Consider the following 25,700-nt stretch of genomic DNA (forward strand, 5'->3'; position numbering starts at 1 on the left):
TAGAACAACGGCCCCCAGATCACCTGTCTTGTCTCACTGTTCTGTCCATCTGCACCCTAATCTGTAGCTATCTGAACATTTTCAGGCACCTCCTCTGTGTTTATCCCCAGGGCTGCTTTTATGTCTTTGTCTGTTGTTTTCCCCTCCCCTCCCTTGACTGACTCATAGCACCTGGTCATGATTAGCTCAACCTAAATTTATAGAACATTTGAAAATGAGGGACTCGTTCTGCTGTTGCCCTGGAGTCCTTCAGGTTTCCTAGACTACCCAGGCTTCCTGGGTTTGAGTCAGGCTTTGTAGCAACTTTGGTAGGAGGGGAGTCAGGTTGTGTGCGTGTGCGTGTGCGTGTGTGTGTGTGTACATATGCCCAGTTATATTATTACTTAACCTTCCCATTTTCTCATATGTAAAATGTGGATAAAAATAGTTTCTTAGTAGAAATAAGATAAAGATGAAATGAAATAGAGTATGTTAAGTATTTGGTATGTAATTCTCAATAGATGTTAGCTGCTCTATTATTTGGTATTTATTGGCCACTAAGGCCTGTGCTGGGGTTTGAGGATGGAAAGGTACACAGTTCTGGCCCTTGGGGAATGTTCCAGTTTAATGGAAAAAGGAGTACAAATACATGTTTGAAAGACATTTAAGTAATGCAAAGAAGATACGTAAACAAGTACAATTATGGGTATATTCATCACTCAAATTGAATACCTACTATACATGCAAAAGCACACAGTTTAAGATATTTGCTCAGTGTTGGGTCAGGGTTGACTAAAACACAATGCGAGTATTATTTTCACACACAACAAAATTTTTGCAAATGAATATTGGCTCCTCCAAAGTTGTCATTTTGAATAAATAATGATGTTGCATTACTAATGGAGTTACATTTTTTGGAATTACTTTCAGAATCTACCCACAGACCCTTTTGCATGATTTCAAGGTTGACACATCTTTGCCCATCAAGGTAGACCTGATTTTTTTTGGAAATAGTAGGAACTTGAACTTTAAAAAAAACCAATTGTGACTATAAAGTAAGAAAACCAGCTTACTCATGGCCATTATCCTATTGTAAGAGTAATTCCAAATGAGGAGTTTCCAGTCTTGCTCTGCACATACTCAGTGTCATTGGACCAAATGGAGAGAATTCCAGCGTGATTACCTTGAAGGAGATGAATATATAATTCTATTTTATATTTTCTGTATGGCTAATGAGGGTATCTTGTTAAAGAGAAGAGATGCAGGATTGATGTTTAAGTAACAAGAAATGTAGTGTCTTATTTTTTAAAAAACGAAGAAGTGGGGGCTTCCCCGGTGGCTCAGTGGCAAAGAATCCGCCTGCCAATGCAGGAGACACGGGTTCAATCCCCGGTCTGGCAAGATCCCACATCCCTCCGAGCAGCTGAGCTCATGCGCCACGGCTATTGAGCCTGTGCTCTAGAGCCTGGGAGCCACAATTACTGAGCCGGTGCCCTTCAACTACTGAAGCCTGAGTGCTCCAGAGCCTGCGCTCTGCAGCAGGAGAAACCACCACAGTGAGAATCCCGAGCACCACACCTTGAGAGCAGCCCTCACTCCCCGCAACTAGAGAAAAGCACCGAAGACCCAGCACAGCCAGAAATGAATACACACAACTGTAGAAAAAAAGAAGCGGAAAGAGTGCTGGCCACGTTGTGACCTCTGAGGGTATCTTGTTAAAGAGAAGAGATGCAGGATTGCAACCCCCCTCTTTGGAGGGTTGTGGTAGTGGGGGTGTCTGTCCATGTTCCATATCCATGGGACAGGCTAGGAAGGAATATGGCAGGTGAGATGGTAGTTCCACCCTAGCAAAAAACAGGCCATCTTCCTAGATTGGAAGACCCCTGAAAGCACAATTGAGTGGAGCTCTTAGATTCCTTCTACTAGAAATTTTCCACCAGGAAAGACTTTCTCGCAGGAAGTGGATGGGGGAATTGATGATCTGGTCCCTGAAGGAAGCTGCTATCTTGAAACTCTGAAGCTAAACATGGGTAGATATTTAATGAAAACTAACAGAGGTGAGCATACGCTAGGTAGGCCCCCACTAGAGAAAGAGATGCATGGAAGGAAAGAGAGAGAAAGGCAGAGCGAGCAAAGAGCAGGCAATAGTGGAAGGACCTGCTTGTAACTGTCAGATGGACTACTCGGCAGTTTGAGGAAGGCATCTCATTTTTCCATTCATGTGTGTTTGTTTCTAAAGCTTCTCCCGAAGCACTGTGCCACTACCATCAGCAAGGCCAAGAACAAGAAAACCATGAAGCAGAGGCAGACTGCCAGGAAAGGAGAGCCTGAGAGGGACAAGCCAGGAGCGGAGAGCCACCGGAAAAACCGCAGCGTTGTCACCAAGTGAGGCCCTGGGCCCTGAAGGGCCAGCCAGCACCATCTCAAGGAAGGGAGGCAGGGACAAGAGAAAGGATGCCAGCAAAGGGGAGCGGGAGTGGTGGTGGGGAATGACAGATACGGAAAAGCAAGTCAATGTGAATTTTCTCCTTTGCATTTGAAGTCAGCGTTAATGTGTACTGTTCTAGGATGAGTTTTTTAAGAAGATGAAAGGGATCCAGGAGTGATGGGCCTGACAGATACTCCGCAGCTACTAGTAGGCAGGGCCAGACCTATAATGAGGCTCATTTTGCTTTCTTAATTTTACCCAGCATGGACAAGCTACACCTAAACTTGACGGAGTTGGCGCTGACAATGAATCATGTACAGAGCTTCTCTGTGTTTGAACACACCATCTTCCCTTCTGAGTATCTCAGCAGCCATCTGGAGGCCAGATTCAACAGGTATCGCTCTTTCCTTGTCTTCTCCTTGTTTAGTATGGTAGTTCTCAAAGTTGGGTTCCATTAGCTCCATCTTGGTGGTCATTCTGAAGCAGCTAATCTGGCATACGTCCTAGGCATCTCTATTTAAAACAAATAAATGAAGAGAAGCCCAAACCTTTATAGGCTGTTTTGATAAACAACCAGATTAGTAGAGTGAATGGGGCCTCTGCAGTCAGCAGATCTGTGTTGATGCTCTTCAGTAAGACATCAGAGCAGGTTATCTCTCTTGTTTGAGCCTCAATTTCCTACCCTATAAAGTAAGGATAATGATATTTACCTTGTTATGAGAAGGTAATTGAGAATCGGTAGAGCATTAAAGATAATCTTGAGTGACATATACAGGCCTCAATGAAATAAGTTCCCTTCCTCCCACTTTGCCTCTCATTCTGTTGCCCCCGAAGTTTGCAGGAACATTCCTTGTATTGAAATTGGGCACTATAGTCAGCAAATTAGGGAATGAGGGGAAGATGTTTTTAAGAATAATCTGCTAGTCTTCTGTGTTTCTTTTTACAGTGTTTACTAGTATATTCCCATATTCATTCAACAAGTATTTATTAGACATCTACTGTGTGTTGGCAGTGTTCCCTAAGCTGTTGATACAGCAGTATACAAAAGGAATAAAGATTCCTGGCCACATGAAGTTTCCTTCTAATGGGAGAGACAAACAAAACCAGAACAAAGGATATATAGTATTAGATTAGAAAACAATAAGCGCTAGAAAGGCAGGAGAAGGAGATAGGAAGGGTATCGCGGTGGCGGCAGTGGTAGAATCTTACATAGGGTGGCCAGGGAAGGCCTGCTCGAGAAAGTGACATTTGAATGAACTCCCTGAAGGAACTGAGAAAGCTAAGTGGGTGACTGTCTGCGCAAAGAACATTCTAGGCAGAGGAAACAGCAAGTGTGAAGGATCTGAGGTGGGAGCATGCCTGGTGTGCTCAGTGAGCATGGAGAAGGCCAGTGTGAGCAGGGGGGAAGCTGGTAGGACGCGAGGTCAGAGAGGCTGGAGGAGGGGCAGACAGACGGTTCAGCTGCCTCTATGCCACCCTCAGGACTTTGGCTTTGATTCGAGTGAGACAGGGAGGCTTGGCAGGGTTTGAGCAGAGCAGGAACGCAATCTCACTCAGTATTTCAGCAGGTTCATCCTGCACTAGCGGGGCAAGGACAGAGTAGGGAGAATAGTTAGAAGTCTGTACCTTGATTGTAGGAGATGCAGGCTTGTTTTTCCAATTAGGTTTTTGCCTTGGTGACAGTAAAAATTAGTTTGTTTTCATACCTTACACTTTAGCTATATGGAAGGAAGTGTCTCAGGCACATACAAAATGTCAAGATGACAATCTGATAATCATCCATGTGCGAACCTTCAGAAACTGGCAGTGGTTTCTAGGCCCTGGAGCAGCATGCGTGTGATATTTTAGTTTTTCCTGAACATCTCTAATACTTTCTTCATTGACACCCTTGCTCCTAAAGCCCCGAAGTTGGCCTAAAGATTTGGCCTCAGTGAGAACTCTAAAATAGATTAGGTAGATTAGGCTTGCATCCAGTCTGTCCTTTCCGTAGTATTTTCCCTCAAGTGGTTTTCCTTTTCATCCACGAAGCAAGTGCTCCTGTTCCCTCCTCCCCACCATAAACACTTTCCCAAAAATGCAAAACAAACAAAACTCCCAAATGCCTGTGGCTTTAGGGAGGACCTGATGGACTCATTCATATTGATGTGCTGCTGACTGACAAAAGCTGGTGGTGTTCCTTTTTCTCCTTCTGTTGACATTTTTTATTATTGTTGTTTTCATAGTTATTTATTTATTTAATTTTGGGTCTCCATTGCTATGCGTGGGCTTTCTCTAGTTGGAGCAGGTGGGGGCTACTCTTTGTTCCGGTGTGAAGGCTTATTGCAGTGGCTTCTCTAGCTGCGGGGCACGGGCTCCAGGCACACGGTCTTCAGCAGTTACGGCTAAAGAGTGAGAGCTCATTATTGTGGCACACGGGCTCTGTCGCTCCGTGGCATGTGGGATCTTCCCGGACCAGGGATTGAACTGGTGCTCCTTGCATTGCAAGGCGGGTTCTTAAACACGGAATCACCAGGGAAGCCCCCTGTTTACAGTTTAACAAGGAAGAAAGTCTGAAGGAAGAGGACTGACTCCCACTGTGAATTCTCAGGTTCCCGGGGAAGGTATTTTGGAAGGGTCTGGGAGTCCAAGGGGGAGGAGGTGCTGCTGATGTGCCCCTGAAATAATACAGTGCTGACACGTCTTCCTTCTCTAAGGCTGGCTATAGCTGCGTGCTCGCCAGGCGCACTCTCTCCACCTGGCATCCCATGGCCGCTCAGCATTGCACTGCACATCCATGGATTTCTGGGTGTGGTTTTCCATTTCTGACAGTGACTGGAACTAATTCTTTCCAAAGAGAAAAGACAAATGCTGGCCCTAAGAATACAGGAGGTTGTGAGACAGCTCATACAGTTAGATGGCGTTTGGGAGCCTAGATCTTTTACTACCTGATCTAAATTTCCCTAGAGGAGGCAGAAGAACATGGTGACTGAGAATCAAATGTTATCGGAGTCAAGTCCTGGCTCTGTCACTGGAACTTCTCTGTGCCTCAGTTTCTTCACCATGAAATGGAGATAAGTGTACCCACCTTTTTGGGTTGCTATGAGGTTTACATGAGATAATGTGTGTAGTGAAATCGTAGTGCAGCACCTAGAACACAGTATAAGTGTGATAACGGTTACTACGTTGGACATGATGACTGTGATTATGGTTTTTGTCACGCAGGGCCATTGTGTGGCTGGCTGGCTACAATGCTACAACCCAGGAGATCGCCAGGCCTTCTGAGCTATTGGCAGGAGTCAAAGCGTACATCAGTTTCATACAGTCACTGGCCCAGTTTTTGGGTGCAGATGTGTCCAGAGTCATCCGCAATGCCCTCCTGCAGCAGACACAGCCACTGGACTCGTGTGGGGAGCAGACTATCACCACTCTCTACACAAACTGGTCAGTGTTGCCTTTCCTCTCTCTCTGCCTTACTCTTTTTGTTAGCACTTTCTCCTTTACAGGGTAGGAACTCAAAACCAGGCATTTCAGCTCCTAGGGTCATAGACCCCCAAACAGAGGCTTGTTTCTGCCGGAGGACTAGAGCTATAAGCTGGGGCAAGCTCAGATGTCCTCCCTCCACCATGAGGGTTCTTTCCAAGCTTCCATGTTACACCCATTGACCTGCCCTTTTCCTCTTCATCTGCAGTTCCTGACCTTTCTTTTCTGGATTCTTACTGTTTTCATTTCAAATGATCTTTCTTCCTCTTTCTGAAGTTCTCATTTCTCTTTTCATCCAGCTTCTCCGTCTGAAGACCACTCTATCTCATACCTTCTCTCCAGAGCACTGTCTCCTCATCTTCCAACATGACCATATTATGTTTAGTAGACTGGTTTTCATAGGGAAAGGGGCCTCCTCCCTCAAACTGGAGGGGCCAGGAATCAGCAATACTTCCTTTGAGGTTTTAAGGATGGAAAGGAGCTGGATTCATACCTCCCTAAGCCACTGGGTGGCGCTCTTAATCCAATATCAGTTTAGTATGAGGCAGGCTGCAAAGAACCCCCTGAGAAAGGGGGTAAGCCTGAGACAGGGTTTGCAATACGTATATCAAGCTGGGCCTGGCAGGTAAGGGAAATGGGTCTTGTGGGCTGGGTGGGAACTTAGAGACGCTTTAACCTCTGAGCCACCAGGGAAGCCCAGTAGTAAGGGCATGCCATTCTAAAGGGGCAGCCACCACTTAGTACCATCTGATTGCTGCCTCACTAAATTATTATTTTTAATATAAAATCTCTGCTTAAAAAATTTGACAGCGAATTCAAATTAAAAGGAAAAAAACCGCACGTTGAGTGCTGGTTTTGACCTACCCGTATTAGCTTGTGACTTCTGTAAGACCTAGGCCTACAGCTAGTGCCTGGGTAAGTGACAGGGGTTACCAAGCCCTCTGGTGTCATTGGCTGGAAGCCTTCTTAGCTTGCCCAGAGGTCAGGAGGGGATATTTGGAGACTGGATGACAAGCGTTCACTGGGTTTCTCTCTGCCCAGAAGGTTTGACTTGAGACTCATTTCCAGGCTCCTAGGCTCTTAGTCTAAAACTCTCATTGAGGAGGTTGAGGCTAAGTATATTTTGGAGGAGCCCAATTAGTAGGAATTTTTGTCTTGTCAGCTTAGGCTTGTCTTACCTGACAGAGAAAGGCCAAGAGTGCGGGGTGTGCAATAGCTGGAAAAGGTGGTGGGGCATGTCCACCATTACCTTTGACAGCACAGCCAGTGTCCAGCAGATTAGAGGCAAAGCGGAGTCATGTTACTGCCGGTTGTTTCTGAGCCAGCAGCCTGGAATGTTTATCAGAGTGCTGTGGTGTCTCCTCCCGCCCCAGTCTCTCCCCACCACCCCAGCCTTTCGTGGAGTTCCTCTTCCTGAGCCCAGTGGTGGTGGTAGGAGGAAGGGAGTGAACACTCATCTTCTGTGCTCTCTTGGCCAATCCTGTAGGTACCTAGAAAGTCTGCTTAGACAGGCAAGCAGCGGGACCATCATCCTCTCACCAGCCATGCAGGCCTTCATCAGCCTCCCCAGAGAGGGGGAGCAGAACTTCAGCGCAGAGGAGTTCTCTGACGTCTCTGGTGAGCTCAGAGTCTAGTCTCCTGTCAAGGAGCCGAGCTTTCCCCTCGGTACAATATCCCAATTGATGGACCCCATCTGTGTTCTCCTGCCTTCCCAGAGCCTCATTCTATACTCTTCTAGATCTCTGCTAGACTCTACCTTAGGGACGATAGGAGAGATTTCAAGTGAGACCCAGAATTGGGAAGTGGCTTGGGGGTTGATGGTGGAGAGAGAAGATGAGGGAGTTAAGAGCTAGGCAGGGGCACTTAAGTCATTGAAAGGATTTATTCTCCAAAGGGTAGTAAATGGTTATTTTCCATTTCCACAAAGAGTAGAGAGTAGGACATACGATGAAGGGTAAAGGATAAATGTAAGGACATTCTGATGTTTGGAATTATTAAACAGTGATCTCATGTTGTGGCATCTTCTTCCTGAGGGATACATTTTAGATAACTGATATTTAATAATGATGATAACATAACCAATGACGTTTAGTGTGGGCTAGGTTCTGAATGTTCACATTTATTAACTCCTTCACTCCTCACAACAGCCTTGAGGTTGTTATTACTCCCATTTTACAAATGAGGACACTAAGACACAAGAGGTGACGGAACTTAAGTTTGCACTTTCATAAATGGTAGAACTGGAATTTCAGCTCAAGGCAGTCAAATTCCAGAACCCAGGTGCTTAATCATTTTATCGTGCTGCTTCCCAGTGTTTAGAAGTGCTTTAGTGTCTTAAGGCAGGCAGATGAGGAGTGTGTTGTGAATGAATTGGGAAGTTATTCTCTTTTTAAAGAGGGCTTGAAGCCGTGCAGATCCTTTTTAATAGATTTGTTTTACTGACTGATTCATGAACTATCCAACTGCTTCCTCCTTCCTCTCATGGACCCTGCGTGGGATCTGAGACAGGTAGGAGATGTTTCAGTGATGCTGCCCTCTCCATTCTTCCCCTTCCTTGGAGGGGGTGTTATGGAGGGCAGAGCACGCAGCTCTATTCTCCAGCTCTGCCTTCTTCTTGCCCTCACACTGACTCCATCAGTGAGCTGACCCTACTCTCTACCTGCTGGAGGCTTCAGATGTCCCCTTCTCATCAACTCCTCCCACAAGCTGTAGGCAGCATCTAAAATCAGCTTTAGGTCTTGCTGACAACTGACGAGCAGCAGGAGGTAATGTTGATTTCCCCTTCTGCCACCCCCACCCCAATTTCCTAGGGTTACCATGGTGATGGGGCAATGCTGCTGCAAAAATAGCTAGATGGATAGAGAAGGAGGCCCTAGGGTTACTAGCCTAGAGAGGACTAGAGTAAGGTGGATCCAAACTGGTGGATCTGCATGTCTTTTCTCCAGAAAGGGTAGTTCAGCCCCTCTGCCTCTCTGTCAGCATTTTAGCATTATCTAAGGTGACCAGTTAGGAACTCCTTTCCTAGTTCTCAGCACAGTTGTTCCTATTGTAAATAGGTGACTCTAAAAATGTCTGGTATTTTATTCCACATGAGACTCCATGTCAGCTGCTGTGGCCAGCTCCACTGCTTTTGTCAGTGGTAGAGGTGGAGATCAACTGGTCCCGCCTTGAAACCCTTGAGCATGGGGGCCTCAACTTCCCTTTCCCTCTGAACCCTTATTCACTAGGTTAAACTCACCTTCCTCTCCTCATCTCTTGTTACTTCTCGTCTTTATGGTTTTCTCTGCTGGGATGGTCCATAGCCAGAGATCAAAGCTGGAGCTCTTTCCTGTCTGAATTTGTCCCTCAGGTTTCCAACATGGGATTTCCCCAGCCAGGCTTTATTTAATCCACAAAGGGCCAGAAGCAGGCTGGTTAGGGAGGGATAAGGTAATGGAGCAGACTGGAGGAAAGAAAGGTTTAGAGGAAAAAACAATTGGGATAATGGAGATGTGTGTTGATTGCTCTCCTAGCAACTCTGTGAGGTATTCAGGATGGATTTTAATTTCTTCATTCTACAGAGAAGGGAGCTGAGGCTCAGAGATGGTCTTCCATCTCATAAAGCTAGTGCAGCTAGTACAGCAAGAGGAAAGTCCAGATACCAGGTAAAGGGACTTGGCGAAGTCGATTCCTGTAAGAATGAAAAGTAAACAGCTATCATTTGTGGTACATCTTGGTGTGAGTGCCAGTGGGTAGAAGGTTAACTGTCCCACAGGCAGGCCAGGCCTGCCACCTGAATGCAGGATTTCAGGCCACATTTGCTCCCTACTTCCCTTCCTTGCCATTTCCTTTCCTTGCTGAAAAACATTAGAAATGTTCAGACTATCCTATAGCTATTGTGCAAATGCACCAGTGCCCTCTGGGTCCTACCTGGGGCTTCTGCAACTCTATTCCAGAGATGCGGGCCTTAGCTGAACTCTTGGGCCCGTACGGCATGAAGTTCCTGAGTGAAAACCTGATGTGGCATGTGACTTCGCAAATTGTGGAGCTGAAGGTACTGTGGATGCAAGGCCCCGGGAAGAAGGTCCAGCCTCGGGGGAAGCAGGGTAGGCATAGGAGACTGGAGAGAGATGTACCATGGGTCTCGTCTTTTCTTGCTTAACGTCTCTATTCTGACTACAGAAGCTGGTGGTAGAAAACATGGATGTACTCGTTCAGATCAGATCCAACTTCAACAAGGCGGACTTGATGGCTTCTTTGGTGCCCCAGCTGACAGGTGAGCACATCCCCCAAAGGGAGAAGGAACTGCGGGAAAAGCACGGTGGACCACAAGGGGTTGTTGGAGCTATGATGTCTCGGCTGGGTCTGAAGAAGTAAAACCATCGCCATTTCCCCACGTTCTCTTCTCTCACGCTCTTCTTTCTCCTTAGGGGCTGATAACGTGCTGAAGCGCATGACCATCATTGGAGTTATCCTCAGTTTTAGGGCCATGGCCCAAGAGGGACTTCGGGAGGTGAGTGGGGGCAGGGGCTGCCACAGGATAAACAGAATAAAGCGCTGGGTGGGGCTTGTGTGAGAAGTTGTGGAAAGGGTTGGCAAGCATTGTGAAGAAAGGAGCTTATTCTGGTAAAAGTCCTGGAAGATCTCTGAGGACAGATGAGCTGGAGAAATCTGGACTTGTGACGAGGGAAGTAACACAGAAAGTTGGCTAAGTTCTCATCTAAGCTGAGGCCCTGTTTTGTTTTTTTTTGTTTCCACCTATGTTTGAAGGTGCTGGCCTCTGTCCTCGGACTCATTTGTCTTCTTTCCTCCAGGTTTTCTCCGCCCACTGCCCGTTTCTCATGGGTCCCATCGAATGCCTGAAGGAGTTTGTCACTCCAGACACAGATATCAAGGTATTGGGGAATGCAAAGTGGAATCCAACCAGGAGATTTCTGTTGTTGACAAAGGATAGAGCTAGGATCTTGGAAGGGAGGAGAGGGCTCTGAAGAATACCACAGGAACAAGAGCCAGGTTTTCAACAGAAAAATATCTGGGGAGGTTTTGTGGAGGGAGGAATTTTGGTCAGAGAAGAGAGTTCAGAGAAGGGGAGCCCTGGGGGGCTGGGGAACGCTATTGGAGGGAGAGCATTAAGGGCAAGGATGGTAGTATCTATAGGTTTTCTCCTAAGATGTGCAAATTAGATTCTGAACGATGTGCAGACAAGTCCCCTCTTTTAGTCAGGAGCCTGGGAACTTTCTGTAAAAGCTGTTTCTTCCATTCCCACCCACCCTCAGGCCTCATTTCCGGTAGGCATGGGGAAAGGGGGAGGGGCCTCTGTCCGCGCCCAGCCTAAACATCCGGTTCCCCTAAACATCCGTTTCCCCTCGCCCGCCTCACGCTAGCTTGCCTTTTGAATCACCTGGAGCAAACAAGTGTGTTTCGCAGGAAATACAGCTGCACAGTGCACAGGGCAGAGCACTTCTCTTATAACTGACTCCATTAATGGAGGGAGGTCTATGAGAGGAGGAAATTGGTTAACAGGAAGATGTTTAGTCACTCAGTCATGTCTGACTCTTTGCGACCCCACGAGAAGTAGTTAGATGCTAAGAGAAAAAACTTCCCTTACCTTGAGGTCAGAAGAATCGTGAAAATTTCCCCTTTCTCTGCCTGAAATCAGATGAGAGCCAAGTGGTCACGGGCCATGAGGGGTGATTTTCACTGGATGGCTGCTCCTTCAGGCCCTGGCTTGGATTTCACTGTGGGCCCCGGGTTTCTGGCAGCTGTTGATGTTGGGGCGGAATGCTCCGGTCTGTCAGGAGTGTCTAGCTGGTATCTTCCTGGCAGCTTTGAGCTTTAGGCTCTGCCTGCCTGTGAGGATAAGCAGGTGTGTGGAGATGGGGCTGGCCTGTCCATCAGAAATTCTGTTACTACCTCTGAGGGGCAAGAAGATGAGAACAGAAGAAGGTTAAAAGGTGAAGAAGTTTCCTTCAAAGGTGGTTTCCATCACCTTCTTCCTCCAGAAAACCACAGATTATGGACCAAATTCCCGGATCTCCTAGGTCACGGTTGCCACTAGCAGGGTTATTTAGTTAGTAGGGAATTTAAACAGGGCAGAGCAGAATGCTGAGGTTTACCTTCTGGGTCTAGCATAGTAGGCGGTGTGTGTTTACTGTTATATCTGTGGGGTTCTTTGCATAATATACTCTACTTAGTTATCTGCTATTGAAACAGTTATCCTTGTCTTCTCAGAACATTTTGAAGTCTTTTTTCCTTAACCTCAGAAGTCCAAGTACTTTAGTGGGGGTGGGTGTTTGGAGCTACATCTTGGGAACCTGATTCTAAGTACAATGAGGAAAAAAAAAAAAAGTACAATGAGGGATTCAGGAGTCAATCAATAAACATTAACTGAATGCCTTCTATGTGCTTAGCATTGTGTTCAAACCTAGAGAGGATGAAAGGAAAGCAGAGCTCCTGGCTTTGAGGGAAAGGAAGCAGAGCGAAAGGGACAAGGTTTATTAGTCTCTCAGTGATGCTGGGAGTCATTAGGGTAATACAGTGAAAGTTGCTCAGTCGTGTCTGACTCTTTGTGACCCCATGGACTGTACAGTTCATGGAATTCTCCAGGCCAGAATACTGGAGTGGGTAGCTTTTTCCTTCTCCAGGGGATCTTCCCAACCCAGGGATCAAACCCAAGTCTTCCGCATTGCAGTCGAATTCTTTACCAGCTGAACCACCAGGGAAGCCCAATTAGGGGTAGATGCGTTATATGCAAAAAGTGAAAGTGGAAGTCGGTCAAGTCAGACTCTTTGCAACCTAATGGACTGTAGCCTGCCAGGCTCCTCTGTCCATGGAATTCTCCAGGCAAGAATACTAGAGTGGGTAGCCTATCCCTTCTCCAGGGGATCTTCCTGACCCAGGCATTGAACCCAGGTCTCCTGCATTGCAGGAAGATTCTTTACCAGCTGAGCTACTAGGGGTGTCCTTTTACATATGTGATCTAATTTAATCTTCACAGCAACTCTGTAAGGTGAGTATTTTTATTCCAGTTTTACAGATGAGAAAATGGAGGCTCCAAGAGGTTAAGTCACTTTTAGCCAAGGTCACGCAATTAGTAAGTGGTGGTGCTAGGATTTGAACCCAGATCCTCTCACTCCAGGACTTTCTCTCCCCTCTCTATGCCATGAGGTTAAAAACATATTGTAATCTCGTTGGTGAGACACACCATTCGTCTTGCCTCCAATCTGAGAAGATAACTGATGATACCAGGTGCTGCCTGTGATCAGTGCCGAGTAAGTGGTGCCAAGTTAAGGAGGGAAAGATGAGCATGAGCTGCAGTCAACAGGGAGGGCTCTACAGAGAATGTGAGATTCAAGGTAGGGCTCAAGGGTGGGTGTCAGTTGGATATAGCAGAGGAGAAGTAAATAGGAAAAACTTGTCTTTTTCCCTTCCTATGTAGGGAAAAACCCAGTTCTCCCCTACTGTGTGATTCTCTGCTGAGCGTCTCCTTTACTGTCACACAGAACACGTCACTTCTGACACTTCTGGTCACCAAGTGTTTGGAGGATGTCCCCACACCAGTTCCCTGCGACACCCGCTGGATGTCCTGCAGCTTAACTCAGTTCTGATACTATCAACCTGGAGTTGGTGTCAGATCACGCATGTTTAGGGCTCACTTCCACAAGTCTACACCTACCCCCGCCCCCTCTTCAGAAGCCAGTTGCAAACCTGTGCTTTTGACCAACTGGCTATAGGTCAGAGGTTCCAATATCTACCTCCTTGCTGCTGCTGCTGCTGCGGCTAAGTTGTTTCAGTCGTGTCTGACTCTGTGACCCCATAGACGGCAGCCCACTAGGCTCCCCTGTCCCTGGGATTCTCCAGGCAAGAACACTGGAGTGGGTTGCCATTTCCTTCTTCAATGCATGCAAGTGAAAAGTGGAAGTGAAGTCGCTCAGTCGTGTCCAACCCTCGGTGACCTCATGGACTACAGCCTTCCAGGCTCCTCTGTCCATGGGATTTTGCAGGCAAGAGTACTGGAGTGGAGTGCCGTTGCCTTCTCCATCTACCTCCTTAGGTTCCATTAATTTGCTAGACCTGTTCACAGAATTCAGGGAAACACACTGACCAGTTTATTAAAGGATGTGATAAAGGATATAGAAGAACAGCTATATGGACTTCCCGGGCTCAGAGGTAAAGAATCTGCCTGCAATACAGGAGACCTGGGTTAGATCCCTGGGTTGGGAAGATCCCCTGGAGAAGGGAATGACCACCCACTCCAGTATTCTTGCCTGGAGAATTCCAAGGACTGAGGAGATATGGTGGGTTACGGCGCATAGCGTCCCAAAGAGTCAGACACAACTGAGCACCTAACACTCACTTCTACTTTCAGACCAGCCATATGGAAGGATACACAGGGCGAGACCTGTGACGGTCCTGATGACATAAGCGTCTGACTTTCTGCCTTTGGGCTGAACACCCTCCTGGTCCGTGGATGTGTTCCCTACCTGGAGGCTCTCTAAACCCTACACTGTTGGGATTTTATGGAGGCTTCCTCACATAGGCATGATTAATTCCATTTCCAGGCCCTCTCCTCTCTGTGTAGAAGTGGGTGTGTGTGTGGGGGGGGGCGCAGGGTGGAGCTGAAAATTCCCAGTTTCTAATCAAGGCTTGGTCTCTTTGGTGACCAGCCTCTATCTAGGAGCTGGCCAGGAGCCCAACCAGAGTTGCTGCATAGGAACAAAAAATGCTGTTTTTATCACTTAGGGAATTATAAGGGTTTTAGGAGCTCTGTGTCAGGAACCAGGGGCAGGGACCAATATATTTCCTATGGTCTCTCAAGAAGAAAGGACACTCCTGAAGAGGGATGCACAGGAACCGGAGTATGAAAAGAGGAAAGTAAGTTGTAGCTTAGAGATGGTGAATACATCACTCTGGCTGCATTGCCTGTAGGAAGCGTTTGAGGAAATAAAGTTGGAAAAGTAAATTTGTGCTGTGGAGAATCTGAAGGCCACGCTAAAGCCTTGGGCTTTTTAAAAAAGAATTTATTTTCCCTGCAGGTTAGGGAGATCTATGAAAGGAATACCTAGAAAAGATGATAGTACACCAAAAGTTTAAAATCTGTGATCCAGGAGTCTTGGCCACCTGTAGCTTCTGCCAAGTACTTCTCTCCAGGGAATATTCTCCAGAATGTTGTTTTCTTCTCCACCAGGTGACCTTGAGCATCTTTGAGCTGGCATCTGCTGCGGGGGTGGACTGTGACATTGATCCAGCCCTGGTGGCTGCCATTGCCAATCTGAAAACTGGTACCACTGGGGAACGGGGTGGCGGAGGGCTTGGGCCCTGTTTTGGGATGGGAAAATGTCAGTGTCAAAGAAGTCTTTATTTGGGATTGTGAACTCAGAGGGTAGAAACTGGGAGCTAAGGAAAGACTTAAAGCACAGTCCCTAATCCCCAGAAAATACTTCCACAGGCAATTTCAATTTCTAGTCAGGTTCCAACCAGTTGATCTGTCAATCAGCTAAAAAGTATTAAGTGAGTCTGGTACTCAGCAAGTGCTCCAAGGAACTTACAGTCTTGTTAGGGAAATAAGATTAATGCAGATGAAACAGTGAGGGAAATGACATGATTTCATGCCTAGTTATGTGGTATATGGTGTCCCAGTTCCCCAGAATGATCTTACTTTCTCCCCTCCCCTCTAATCATCTTGACACCATTCACTTCTTCCCCTGGTCTCACACTTGTCTCTTATATTTCCATTACACATTTCCTCTGATTAGCACATTCATACTTGCACACATTCTGAATAGGATGGAACCAGGGGGTTCGTATGAAGCCTTTTCGAGTTGCCAGACTGGCTTTCCCTCTTCTCTTTCGGTTTTGATGAGAGTCTTTGCTCTCCTTCCCGCCTCTCCACTCCATCAGGCAGCTGACAGAGTGCCCTCAGCCTGCATGTCAGCTGAGCCCTTTGCCAAAAGCTCTGCTCTGTCACCAGTGGAAGCCTCCGGGACTCAGGCCTCTCACTAACAGCAGTAATGACTTGCCTATAATGCTCTACAAAGTCTTTTCACAGATATTTTCTCACGGGACACTCCTAGGCGTTCTGTGAAGTAGGACCCCGTGGAAGAAAGTTCCTGTTTACTGACCTTACTCTCTTTTCCTTTCCCCAGATTTGTCATCCCCTGAGGAAGAATATAAAGTGGCCTGCCTGCTCTTGATCTTTCTGGCTGTTTCCCTCCCACTCCTTGCCATGGATGCGGCCTCCTTCTACAGCATTGAGAAGGATGGTAAGTAAGGAGTGGGTTTAAGTTAGTGTCCTGGGGTCAGGAGATGAGACCGAGACATCTATCTGGAAAATACAGACTTCTGACTCAGATGCAAAGTTCTGTTTCAGAAAGCTCTTGAGAATAAACAATCTGTAAAATTAAATTCAGGTGACATTCCATCAGACTATCTATCTTTCTCCTAATCCTCGAATGGCTCCTTGTCCTTTGGCGTCACATAGGGCTGGCCCAGACTGAAAAAAATGGCAAGTTACCAGCTGGGGTCACCTGGCATGGTTCAATTTCCTTTCCTTTCTCTCCCTCTCTGTCAATAATAATCTAGGTTATAGCAACAATATTCACTGCTTGACCAAAGCCATCATCCAGGTATCTGCTGCCCTCTTCACAGTCTACAACAAGAACATTGAAACCCACCTCAAGGAATTTCTCGTGGTGAGTGGGTCTAGGTTATAAGGAATGGACGATTGTGAAGTCTGGGGGCAAGTGGTTTGACTTAAATCCATAGACAGTTATTATTGAGCAGGCCTTGGATTCTAACCTCCCATCTTGTTCATTAAATAGTGAGAGACAGCTTTGTGGAAGGGAAGGGTTTCTTCTAAATTCCCTAACAGCTGGTATTTCAGCCTCTGCCCAATACTTGGAAGGAGTACTGGACTAAGAGTTAGCAAATCTGAGTTTAGTTTTGGATCTGCCACTGAGAAGTTGCGTGGTCTCTGAAAAGCCAAACTTTTGAGGCCACAGTTTTCCCATTTATTAAATAGAGATATTAAACCAAATCCATGATGTATTTCCTTGGTGTGCATTACAATATCCTAAGGAGTTTGTTAAAATACAGACTCGAGACACTGACTTTTATCATCTATGAGGCCCCTTTCAACTCTAATACTGATAAAAAGTCAAACTTTTTTCAAATTCTCAGACTTCATTGTGAATCAGAATCACGTAGAGAATTTCTGATTCAGTAGATTAATGGTGGGGCTGGAAAATCTTGCATTTCTAGCAAGTTCCTGGGTAATGTTGGTGCTGCCCATCCTGGGATCTTATTTTGAGAGACCCCTGGTCTAGAATTCTAGGGACTGAAACTTACAGTCAGGAAGCTGATTTTACTATAGGTTATGTTCAATTTGTTTGAAAGAAGTTGTTAAAAAAAATTTTTAGCCGAAGTTTGACTCCCTGCACCTCTCACTATTGATCTAAGCTGTGCCTCTGGAAAAACACAGAATAAGTAATCTCTTTCCATTGTTCCGAGAGGTCCCAGAGCTTTCCATTCTAAATCCTCCGTGGAGGAATCTCATCCATACTCTTTGATATGTGGTCCAGTGCCCACTCATTGCTTGAGCATTCTCAGCAATAGGGAGCTTATTCTTTTTTTTTTTTTAAAGTTAATTTATTTTTAATTGGAGGATAATTACTTTACAATATTATGTTGGTTTCTGCCATACGTCAACATGAATTCGCCATAGATGTACATATGTCCCCTCCCTCTTGAATCACCCTCTCACCTTTCCACTCCATCCCACTCCTCTAGGTTTTAACAGAGCGCTGGTTTGAAGGGAGCTTATTCTTTTGCAAAGCATGGTTCTGATTTAAAAACTAGAGCCTCATCTGTCTTCTTTTAGGAGGAAACAGTAGATCATATTCTCCAGGGAATCACACCCTGGTCCCAAGAAGTACATGTCAGGGACTTGGAAGCTTAGTGAGAGGGTCTCTCTTTAAACTGGTACAGCAGACCAGACAGAATGGGCTCCGAGCATCTGAGATATAAAGAGGATTCACACCAGATCTCTAAGATGGGGTGAGAAGGGAGTCACCCCCACCCTCCACTGCCTCTTTTACCCTCTCTGTTTGCTAAATACAGGTAATCTGGGTCTGGGATGCAATTAGTCACATTTCTTTTGTTCTCTTTGATCTATTGGGGACCTGAAGGTGAATGGAGAGGACAGCCATTCGGGAGTTGACAGAAGGAGAATACCAAAAGCGCTGTGTCTGAGTCAGCGGCCCAGCTCTGTCTCTAGTCGGGTGGGGAGTCAGCTGTAAACAGTCTGATGACAGTGGTGTCTGGAGGCCGCCTCGGAAAAGAGATTAATCTCCTGGCATACAGTATTACCTGCCTCTGTTGCAGTTTCTTTCTTCGCCTCTTTCTACCTCTCCACCAGCATCCCTGGCAACCGGCTGTTATCTGCACTGGCTAATTCGGAGGCAGCGTGTGTCTCTGAAGCCTGGGGGATTCACTGCTTTCCCACTCCAACCCTCCCAGCACTTCTTAACTCACCTCCTTGATCTTCTCTTGACTTCCTGTAGCCTGAGGCTGTCCTACTCCGACCTTCGTAAAAATCTGCTTCCTTACAAATCTTTCCCTTACAGGTGGCTTCTGTCAGCCTCCTGCAGCTGGGCCAAGAGACTGACAAGCTTAAAACCAGAAACCGGGAGTCCATTTCTCTGCTCATGCGCTTGGTATGTATCTGCCCTAAGTTGGTCGGAGAGGAAGGGCCAGAGGGAGGATCCTCTATAGGGTCCTTGGCTCCCTACCGTGGTTATCACCCAAAAGCACTAAGAATTTAATTCTGCCTGAAGGGGTCTAATCCTCACATTCTGGTTAACAGTCTAGATTTGTCCTGTCATCCCAAGGTAGAGTCTTTCTCTGCAGGACAGTGTCTTCCTGGCCCCTAGCTGACTGGGCCCCTTTCCCTGAAGTGCTCTTGAGTGTGATATGGAGGAACAGCTCACCCCCACCATGGGGATGAGCTCATGGATGGGGATGTCCCTCATCCATAACTACCTGTCCAATGCATCTTTGATTTTACTTGGCCACTTCCTACCACTGTATTTCTTGTCCTTAAGAGAACCATGAAGAAGGTTCAACTGGGGGAGTTCAACTGGGGGAGGAGGAGGGGAGCCCAGAAGAGGGAAGGGATTTTTAGCTGAAAAGCTGTAAGGCAGGGAACCAGGTGGGACACGAATCAGGCAGCTCCTGCTCTCTCTTCTGTTTCCCAAGCTCTGGCCTTTCCCCTTCTTTGGTAGAAAGTTCTGGGAACTCTGACTCAGTTAACTTTTAAAAAATCTTTTACTCTTGATCCTGTTTCCCTCTTCAACGTGCTTACTCACTCTTGTTCTAAAGTTTGATTCCCTAGGTTAGCTCTGCACTTAAAGGTGGGCAGGAGGGGCTCCTGCTCTGGGCCCTGGGTTTAAGTGACCCCTCCTCTGGCCTGTGGGGAGAGGACAGGCCCACCTGGAGCCTGTGCCCCTCCTTAGAGCTCCCGCTAAAGACTTCTCGGGCCTTAGAATTCTATTTTTTTTGGGGGGGGGCCTCAGAATTCTTTCCTGAGCAGCTCCAGCCCACATGTAGAGCTTGTTCTGCACTCGACTCCATCCTACTGAGGCAGACTGTGCTCCAGAGCCCATGGAATGTGTGGCTGGAGTTTAGATGTGCAGACAGGAAGATTATATGTGTCTACAAACCCCCCAAACTGGGGTGGGAGGAGAAGGGGTACCTGATTGGAGGCTGATTCCCTCCCTTCTCCCTGCTCTGGTACAGAACTCTGAGGGGTCTAATGATTTGTAATTCAAACCTGTCTTACATGAAATTGTAAAGGTACACTCAGCCCTCCATATCCACAGGTTCTCAGCTATGGATTCAACCAACCATGGATTGAAACTATTTTAAAAAACATTCCAGAAAGTTCCATAAAGCAAAACTTCAAATTGCCCACACCAGCAACTATTTACATAGCCTTTACATGGTATTTATAACTGTTTATATAATGTTTATGTTGTATTAGGTATTATAAGTAATCTAGAGATGATTTAAAGAACATGGGAAGATATCATAGGTTATAGGCAGGTACTATGCCTTTTTATAAAAGTAACTTGGGTATCTACAGATTCTGCTATCTCCCCTGAATTGGTTCCACAGGTGGTCTGGAAACTCCCTTCCAGTGCCCCATGATATTGAGGGATGAATACATGTTGCAAATGTTGCAAGAAAGAATATACTTTTTATCATGTGGTATATGGGCTTCCGCTTGCACTCTCAGCCAGGCCCACGAGCATTAGGGGCGAGCGTGCCTGGGACTCCCTCTGGGTCTCCTTTGAATACATAGGCACTCAGTGCTATCTGTGTCTCAGTTTCTCTAGCTCGGAAAGGCCTAGGTTGGGCTGATGAGGGGTCATGCTGAGGAAGAGAAGAGAATGGACTTGAGGTGTGGGGATGTGGTGAGGAGGTGAGAGGGCAGGGGAGGCCGAGGAGGGCTGAAGGAGGGCGGCAGAGCCGGTCTCAGCGTGCACGTGTGCTAAGTCGCTTCAGTCCTGTCTGACTCTTTGCGACCCCATGGACTATAGCCCGCCAGGCTCCTCTGTCTATGGGATTCTCTAGGCAATAATCCTGGAGTGGGTTGCCGTGCCTTCCTCCAGAGGATCTTCCCTACCCAGGGATCGAACCCAAGTCTCCTGTGGCTCCTGCGTGGCAGCAGATTCTTTACTGCTGAGCCACCTGGGAAGCCCAGCATGACCTGGGGCAAGTTAATTAACCTTTCTGAGACTCTGATTCTTTAGCCTTAAAAGTGGACAGTTATCCTTACGATGGGCTTCCCTGATAACTCAGGGATTCTTGGTTAAGAATACGCCTGCAACGCAGGAGACCTCAGTTCAGTTCCTGGATCAGAAAGATCTGCTGGAGAAGGAGTAGGCTACCCACTCCAGTATTCTTGGGCTTCCCTTGTGACTCAGCTGGTAAAAAAGTCCGCCTGCAATGTGGGAGACCTGGGTTTGATCTCTTGGTTGGGAAGATCCCCTGGAGAAGGGAAAGGCTATCCACTGCAGTATTCTGGCCTGGAGAATTCTATGGACTGTATAGTCCATGGGGTCGCAAAGAGTCGGACAGGACTGAGTGACTTTCACTTTCACATCCTTATGCCAGAGGGGTGAGGGTTCATGAGACAGTTTATATAATAGTGCCTGGTACATAATAGATGCTAAACAAATGTTCCCTCTCTCTGCTGCTCAGTTTAGTTTCTGAATGATTTAGGCACGCCTGTTCCTTGTCCTTGGACAGTTCCCACCTCTGTGAGGTTGGAAGGGATTCTGTACAGCTGCTCAGCACTGCCTCCTCCCTCTGCTTTGCGTTTCCCCCCACCCCACCAAGTGTGGCAAGGTGTCTGCCCCTTGTGGCGTCACAGGCCTGCAGAGTGGCTGGAACAGCCCTAGGACCCGGCGCTTTTTGTAGGAGGGAAGAGACAGAGGGACTAGCTGCTGCAAAGCAATTTAAATGCAAATGTTTCCACAGAGAAATTGGAACTGACTGAAGGGAAGGAGCTGTGTTCTGTGTAAAGAGGCTACTCATGTAGCCTCAAATCCTGTTCATGCGCCTCTCTCCCTGGGGTCTGTCTTGGCTGTCAAGCCTGGGCAGTGCCCACCCCCACTATTGTCAGCCTTCCTGGAGGGGGTTTCATGGGCGAAGGAATGGCTCATAGACTCATGGAATCCTAGGTGTCAGAAACAGATCAGATGCTGGCAGTTAGTCCAGTCCTCACCATTCCTAGGTGAGGAAACTGAGGAGAGGGAAGCAAAGATAACATCCACGGTCTCCCCCCAAATACATGGGCAGATTTGGGACTAGAACCCGTTTCTTGGCTTTCACTCCCGAGCTGTTTCCACTGCCATGAATTTCTTCCAGTTGGGAGCCCTGTGGTTTTCTGTGCTTAACAGAGCAGAGAATAGAAGTCTTGGACCAGTGGATCCTTCTTGAAGCCATCACTCATTTCCCCGTACCCAAGGGTCATATCCTGGAAAAGAGATCTTATCTCTTTACTGGCTTAAGGTTTTGAAAATCTTGCTTAGCAAGGAATTCTTTCTGCCATCCACCCTGAGATCAGAGCTACAGTTGTACGGGCGGATTTTCTCTCCTTCAGCCTGTGATGTCTGCTCTTCTGAGGCTGTTGCGTGTATTGCGTGTGCATGGTTTGAGTATTGCAGTACCTTACAAATTTTAAAAATTGAAAAGGGCTTCAGAGAGAGAAAAACATTAGAATAGAGATGATAGATCTCTTTCCTGAGTGAATTTTCAGGACTTGAAACCCCAGACATTTGGGATGGCCCATCTGTGTGAAATGCCAGAGGATATGGGACACTTCTCTCCAGAGTGTTTTTTAGTCCCACAACCTCTTGGGCGAGGAGAGTATGGAAGGAAAGACACCCCGTTCCTTCTTCAGGGAAGGAAACCCTCTGGCCCAAGGCTAGGCTATACGACTCTACGGTAATATCCCCCTGCCCCCTACCCTCCGTCTTACCCAGGCATCTTGATCTATCTTTCTGCTTGGCTGTGGGGGCTGCAGGGATTTCCACAGCACACAGGCCTTCTAATTAAACTAATTAATCATGCCTGCTCCTTTATACAGCATCCATACTGTTCCCCAAGCACTGTGCTAAGGGAGGGAGGAGACTGAGCCGTGTGGGTTCCGGGCCCTCTTGCTTGGCCTGCGGTGCTAATTGTTTTTTTCTCCGCAGAGCTTCGTCATTAGCACGTTTATGCATTCTTACCTGCGTCTGTGCTGCCCACTCATATCTCATTTAGCATCCAGAATGAGAGAGAACGGAGTTTTTCTGCCCTAGAGAAGTGATTCTTTCCTGCCTTCTGCTTCTGAGCCCTGCATATAACCCTGAGGAGGGGCTCAGGGGTCATTATAATGGAGCTGAAGAGAACATTGCTTTCTGAGAGTGAAACGAAGTGACAGTGCCTTGGTACCCCATTTACTTGTAACTCTAAGGGCCTCAGAGGGCCCAGGGAACCAAATGAAGAGTAACAGCGTGCCACAGTGGATGCCCTACCTGGGGTCCTCATCTCTCTTGGCCCTTTTTTTTTTTCAGGTGGTGGAGGAGTCCTCTTTCCTGACCCTGGACATGCTGGAGTCCTGCTTCCCGTATGTGCTGCTTCGAAATGCCTATCGGGAGGTCTCCCGGGCCTTCCACCTGAACCGAGTGTCGGCCAGTACCCACTGAAAGGTCTTTGGACCTACCTAAACCCGTGCTGCACTGGAAGCTGTGGCTATTTTCTCAGAGGGTGGGAATGAGGTGGGGTCACTAGGGAGAGGATCAGCCAGAACTGGTGAAGAGGGAGATGGAATAACAGCCCAGGGCTGAGAAATCATAGAGAACTGGGGCCAACTGGGGCAGGGGGTGGAGGGCTTTTTTCATGGAAAGGAGTTATGGTGTTGGGGCCAGGGGTATGAATTTTTACAATGAAAAAAAAAGTGACCCTCAAGTATGTTTTCTATCTCCTGGGGACTCGAGCTTGAGTTCTAACTGGCATGGGTCTCTCCGACCTTCATCACTATTCTAGGATAATGTTGGCGGGCAGAGATGATCAATCATCATATTAAACCATAATGAGCTTATAACCCTCCCACTGGAGCTGCTATTGTCTCCTGCACATTCATTAGGACGATTATCTCTCTTCCTTTTCCAAATGTGTTCAGCAAGCATTCAGCCCGCTCCTACTGCACTGCCAAGTAGTAGCAGAGGAACACTGTTTTCCTTTGTGGGGGCTCTTTTAGGAGTCGTGGGTCTGTTTGTCTGCCTCCAGCTCTCCAGCCTGCAGGGGCAATGAGGAAGTGCTCTTGGGGATTTTCACTGCCCCAACTTCCCCCCCCCCCACCTCACCTGCCCTACCACACCTTGTAGGTAATGAGTAAGTTCTCACATCTCTAACTGGAACCCCTCCTTCTTTCGCTTGACATCGCCACAAACCAGAGCAGAGGGTCAGTCCAGAGTAATTCTAGGACAACTAATTGGACCAGTGTCACGCGAGTTTCCGTCACATACCATTTGGGGGTATTCTGCCTCCTAACTGGAGGGACTAACTTAACCCAAATCCCCTTGTCATCCTGGGTACAGCTGTTGCTCCAGGCAGGGATTTCTTTTCTGGATCTTAAATTTCACAGACCTCATTAGGTTACAGGGCCCTGAGAGTGGGTATACTTGGAGGAGTACAAGCTGTTTCAACCTAGCCCTTTCCTGCACTAATTAGAATTTCAAGTGTTGCAAAGCCCCAGGCGTTTAAGAAAGCATTAAACTAGGTTTAGTTAACTCCCTGGCAGGAAACAGTGCCCCCCTCCCCCCACCTGCCATCCATCACTTCTGTGCCAGGGAGGACTGGAGCAACAGATCATATATGTCACAGGTCTGGAGTGGTTGGAATGGGCAATATAAGTAACTAATTGATTAATTAGGGTCGTGTCTATACTTCCAGGATAAAAGGGTAGCAATTTTTGGTTTTCAGCAAATCCATCCGGAGTTCATTAAAGCTATTTGTTAGCTGTTTTTAGATATGTGTGTGTTTGATCTTTATTTCTGGAGACCCAGGCTTAGTCAATACTTATTAAACTTGGCATCCATAATTAATACACAAGTTTTTCTTAGCAACAGTTGTCTATTCTTTAGGATAGAATCATCGGAGGGTCCTGCTCCATGCATCAGCTAATTGTTCTTCTGCACTATGGAAAGAATGTTAGGTTCTAAGCAGTGATCGGGGGTCAGGCCTCTTGAGACTGAGGGAAGTGCTGATGAAGAAGAGAAAGCTCAGAAGTATCTGAGCAGCTCCCCTTGCACTCACTCATATCTCTTCTGGGATCCTCTGAGGAGCCAAGAAATCCTTTCTCCATATGCATGAGGAATGCTTAAGAGGAACCTCCCAGAGGACAGCAAAACAAGTTGCTGCAGGGGAATAGAGAGTAGACATATAATACCTTTTTTAAAGTTAGTTTTTATTGAGAAATAATATTGGGTGAGAAATAATAATAATACTTTACCAGTTTTCCTCAAAGGTAGGATCTTGCAAAACTATCCTATGCCACTGTAACTAGGAGGCTTTTTTTTTTTCATGTTTATATATATATATATTTTTTATCACAAGTTGTTAAAAGCACTTTATCGACCCCAGTCTCCAAATCTCCTTGTCCCTATTGCCAGGATATTGACATTGGCATAATTCATTGATCTTATTTAGATTTCTCCAGTTTTTTTAATACTCATTTCACTGTGTATATTTAGTTCTGTATAGCTTTATCATGTGTAGGTTCAGGCATCTGCCACCATGGTCAGGATATAGGATGGTTTTATCACTACAGGGCCTTCCTCATATTGTTCCATTATGTCCCTCCCACAATCCCCTTCCCCTTCCCTAGCCCTTGGCAACACAAATCTGTTCTCCTTTTATAAAATTTTGTCATGTGACATAATGTTTTTTTATAAACATCACACACACACACTTCTCTATCACATATACTTTTTCAAAGTGCTCTCAACCTTCTGCAGGGTAACAGGGAAGGCTTTCCTATTTCAGGCCAGAAAGCAGATTCAGAGATGTTAAATCACTTAATGAAGGTCACATGCATATCAGTACATTCGGAACTGGGACTCAAAGATGACATTCAGTCCTGGATGTTTGCTACCTGCCCCGACTGCCTCTTCATCTGGGAAGACTTAGCTGTTAGAATCCAGAGACCCTAGAATGAGAAAAATAGAAGAGGGTGAGGACATGTGGCCTTGACCACCTTAACAAAAGGTGACTGTCTAGAGGTGAAGGATGGCTGAGTTAACAGGAC

The 25,700-nt window shown here is 46.7% G+C and overlaps 1 protein-coding gene across 1 annotated transcript in view; it reads left to right on the forward strand.

The window, feature by feature from the left end:
• Positions 1-24,423, forward strand: part of NCKAP1L (NCK associated protein 1 like) — a 44,933-nt gene extending 20,510 nt beyond the window's left edge. The window contains exons 19-31 of the mRNA XM_040234263.1: positions 2,219-2,364; positions 2,670-2,801; positions 5,609-5,827; positions 7,353-7,483; positions 9,802-9,899; positions 10,028-10,121; positions 10,276-10,358; positions 10,660-10,740; positions 15,033-15,126; positions 15,991-16,107; positions 16,427-16,536; positions 18,469-18,558; positions 22,966-24,423. Of these exons, the coding sequence (XP_040090197.1) occupies positions 2,219-2,364; positions 2,670-2,801; positions 5,609-5,827; positions 7,353-7,483; positions 9,802-9,899; positions 10,028-10,121; positions 10,276-10,358; positions 10,660-10,740; positions 15,033-15,126; positions 15,991-16,107; positions 16,427-16,536; positions 18,469-18,558; positions 22,966-23,097 (1,527 nt within the window). The 3' untranslated portion in view covers positions 23,098-24,423. The remainder of the gene's footprint in view (positions 1-2,218; positions 2,365-2,669; positions 2,802-5,608; positions 5,828-7,352; positions 7,484-9,801; positions 9,900-10,027; positions 10,122-10,275; positions 10,359-10,659; positions 10,741-15,032; positions 15,127-15,990; positions 16,108-16,426; positions 16,537-18,468; positions 18,559-22,965) is intronic.
• The last annotated feature ends 1,277 nt before the right edge of the window (positions 24,424-25,700 follow it).

Source organism: Oryx dammah, unplaced genomic scaffold, assembly GCF_014754425.2.
Source record: "Oryx dammah isolate SB20612 unplaced genomic scaffold, SCBI_Odam_1.1 HiC_scaffold_29, whole genome shotgun sequence".
Lineage (NCBI taxonomy): Eukaryota > Metazoa > Chordata > Mammalia > Artiodactyla > Bovidae > Oryx > Oryx dammah.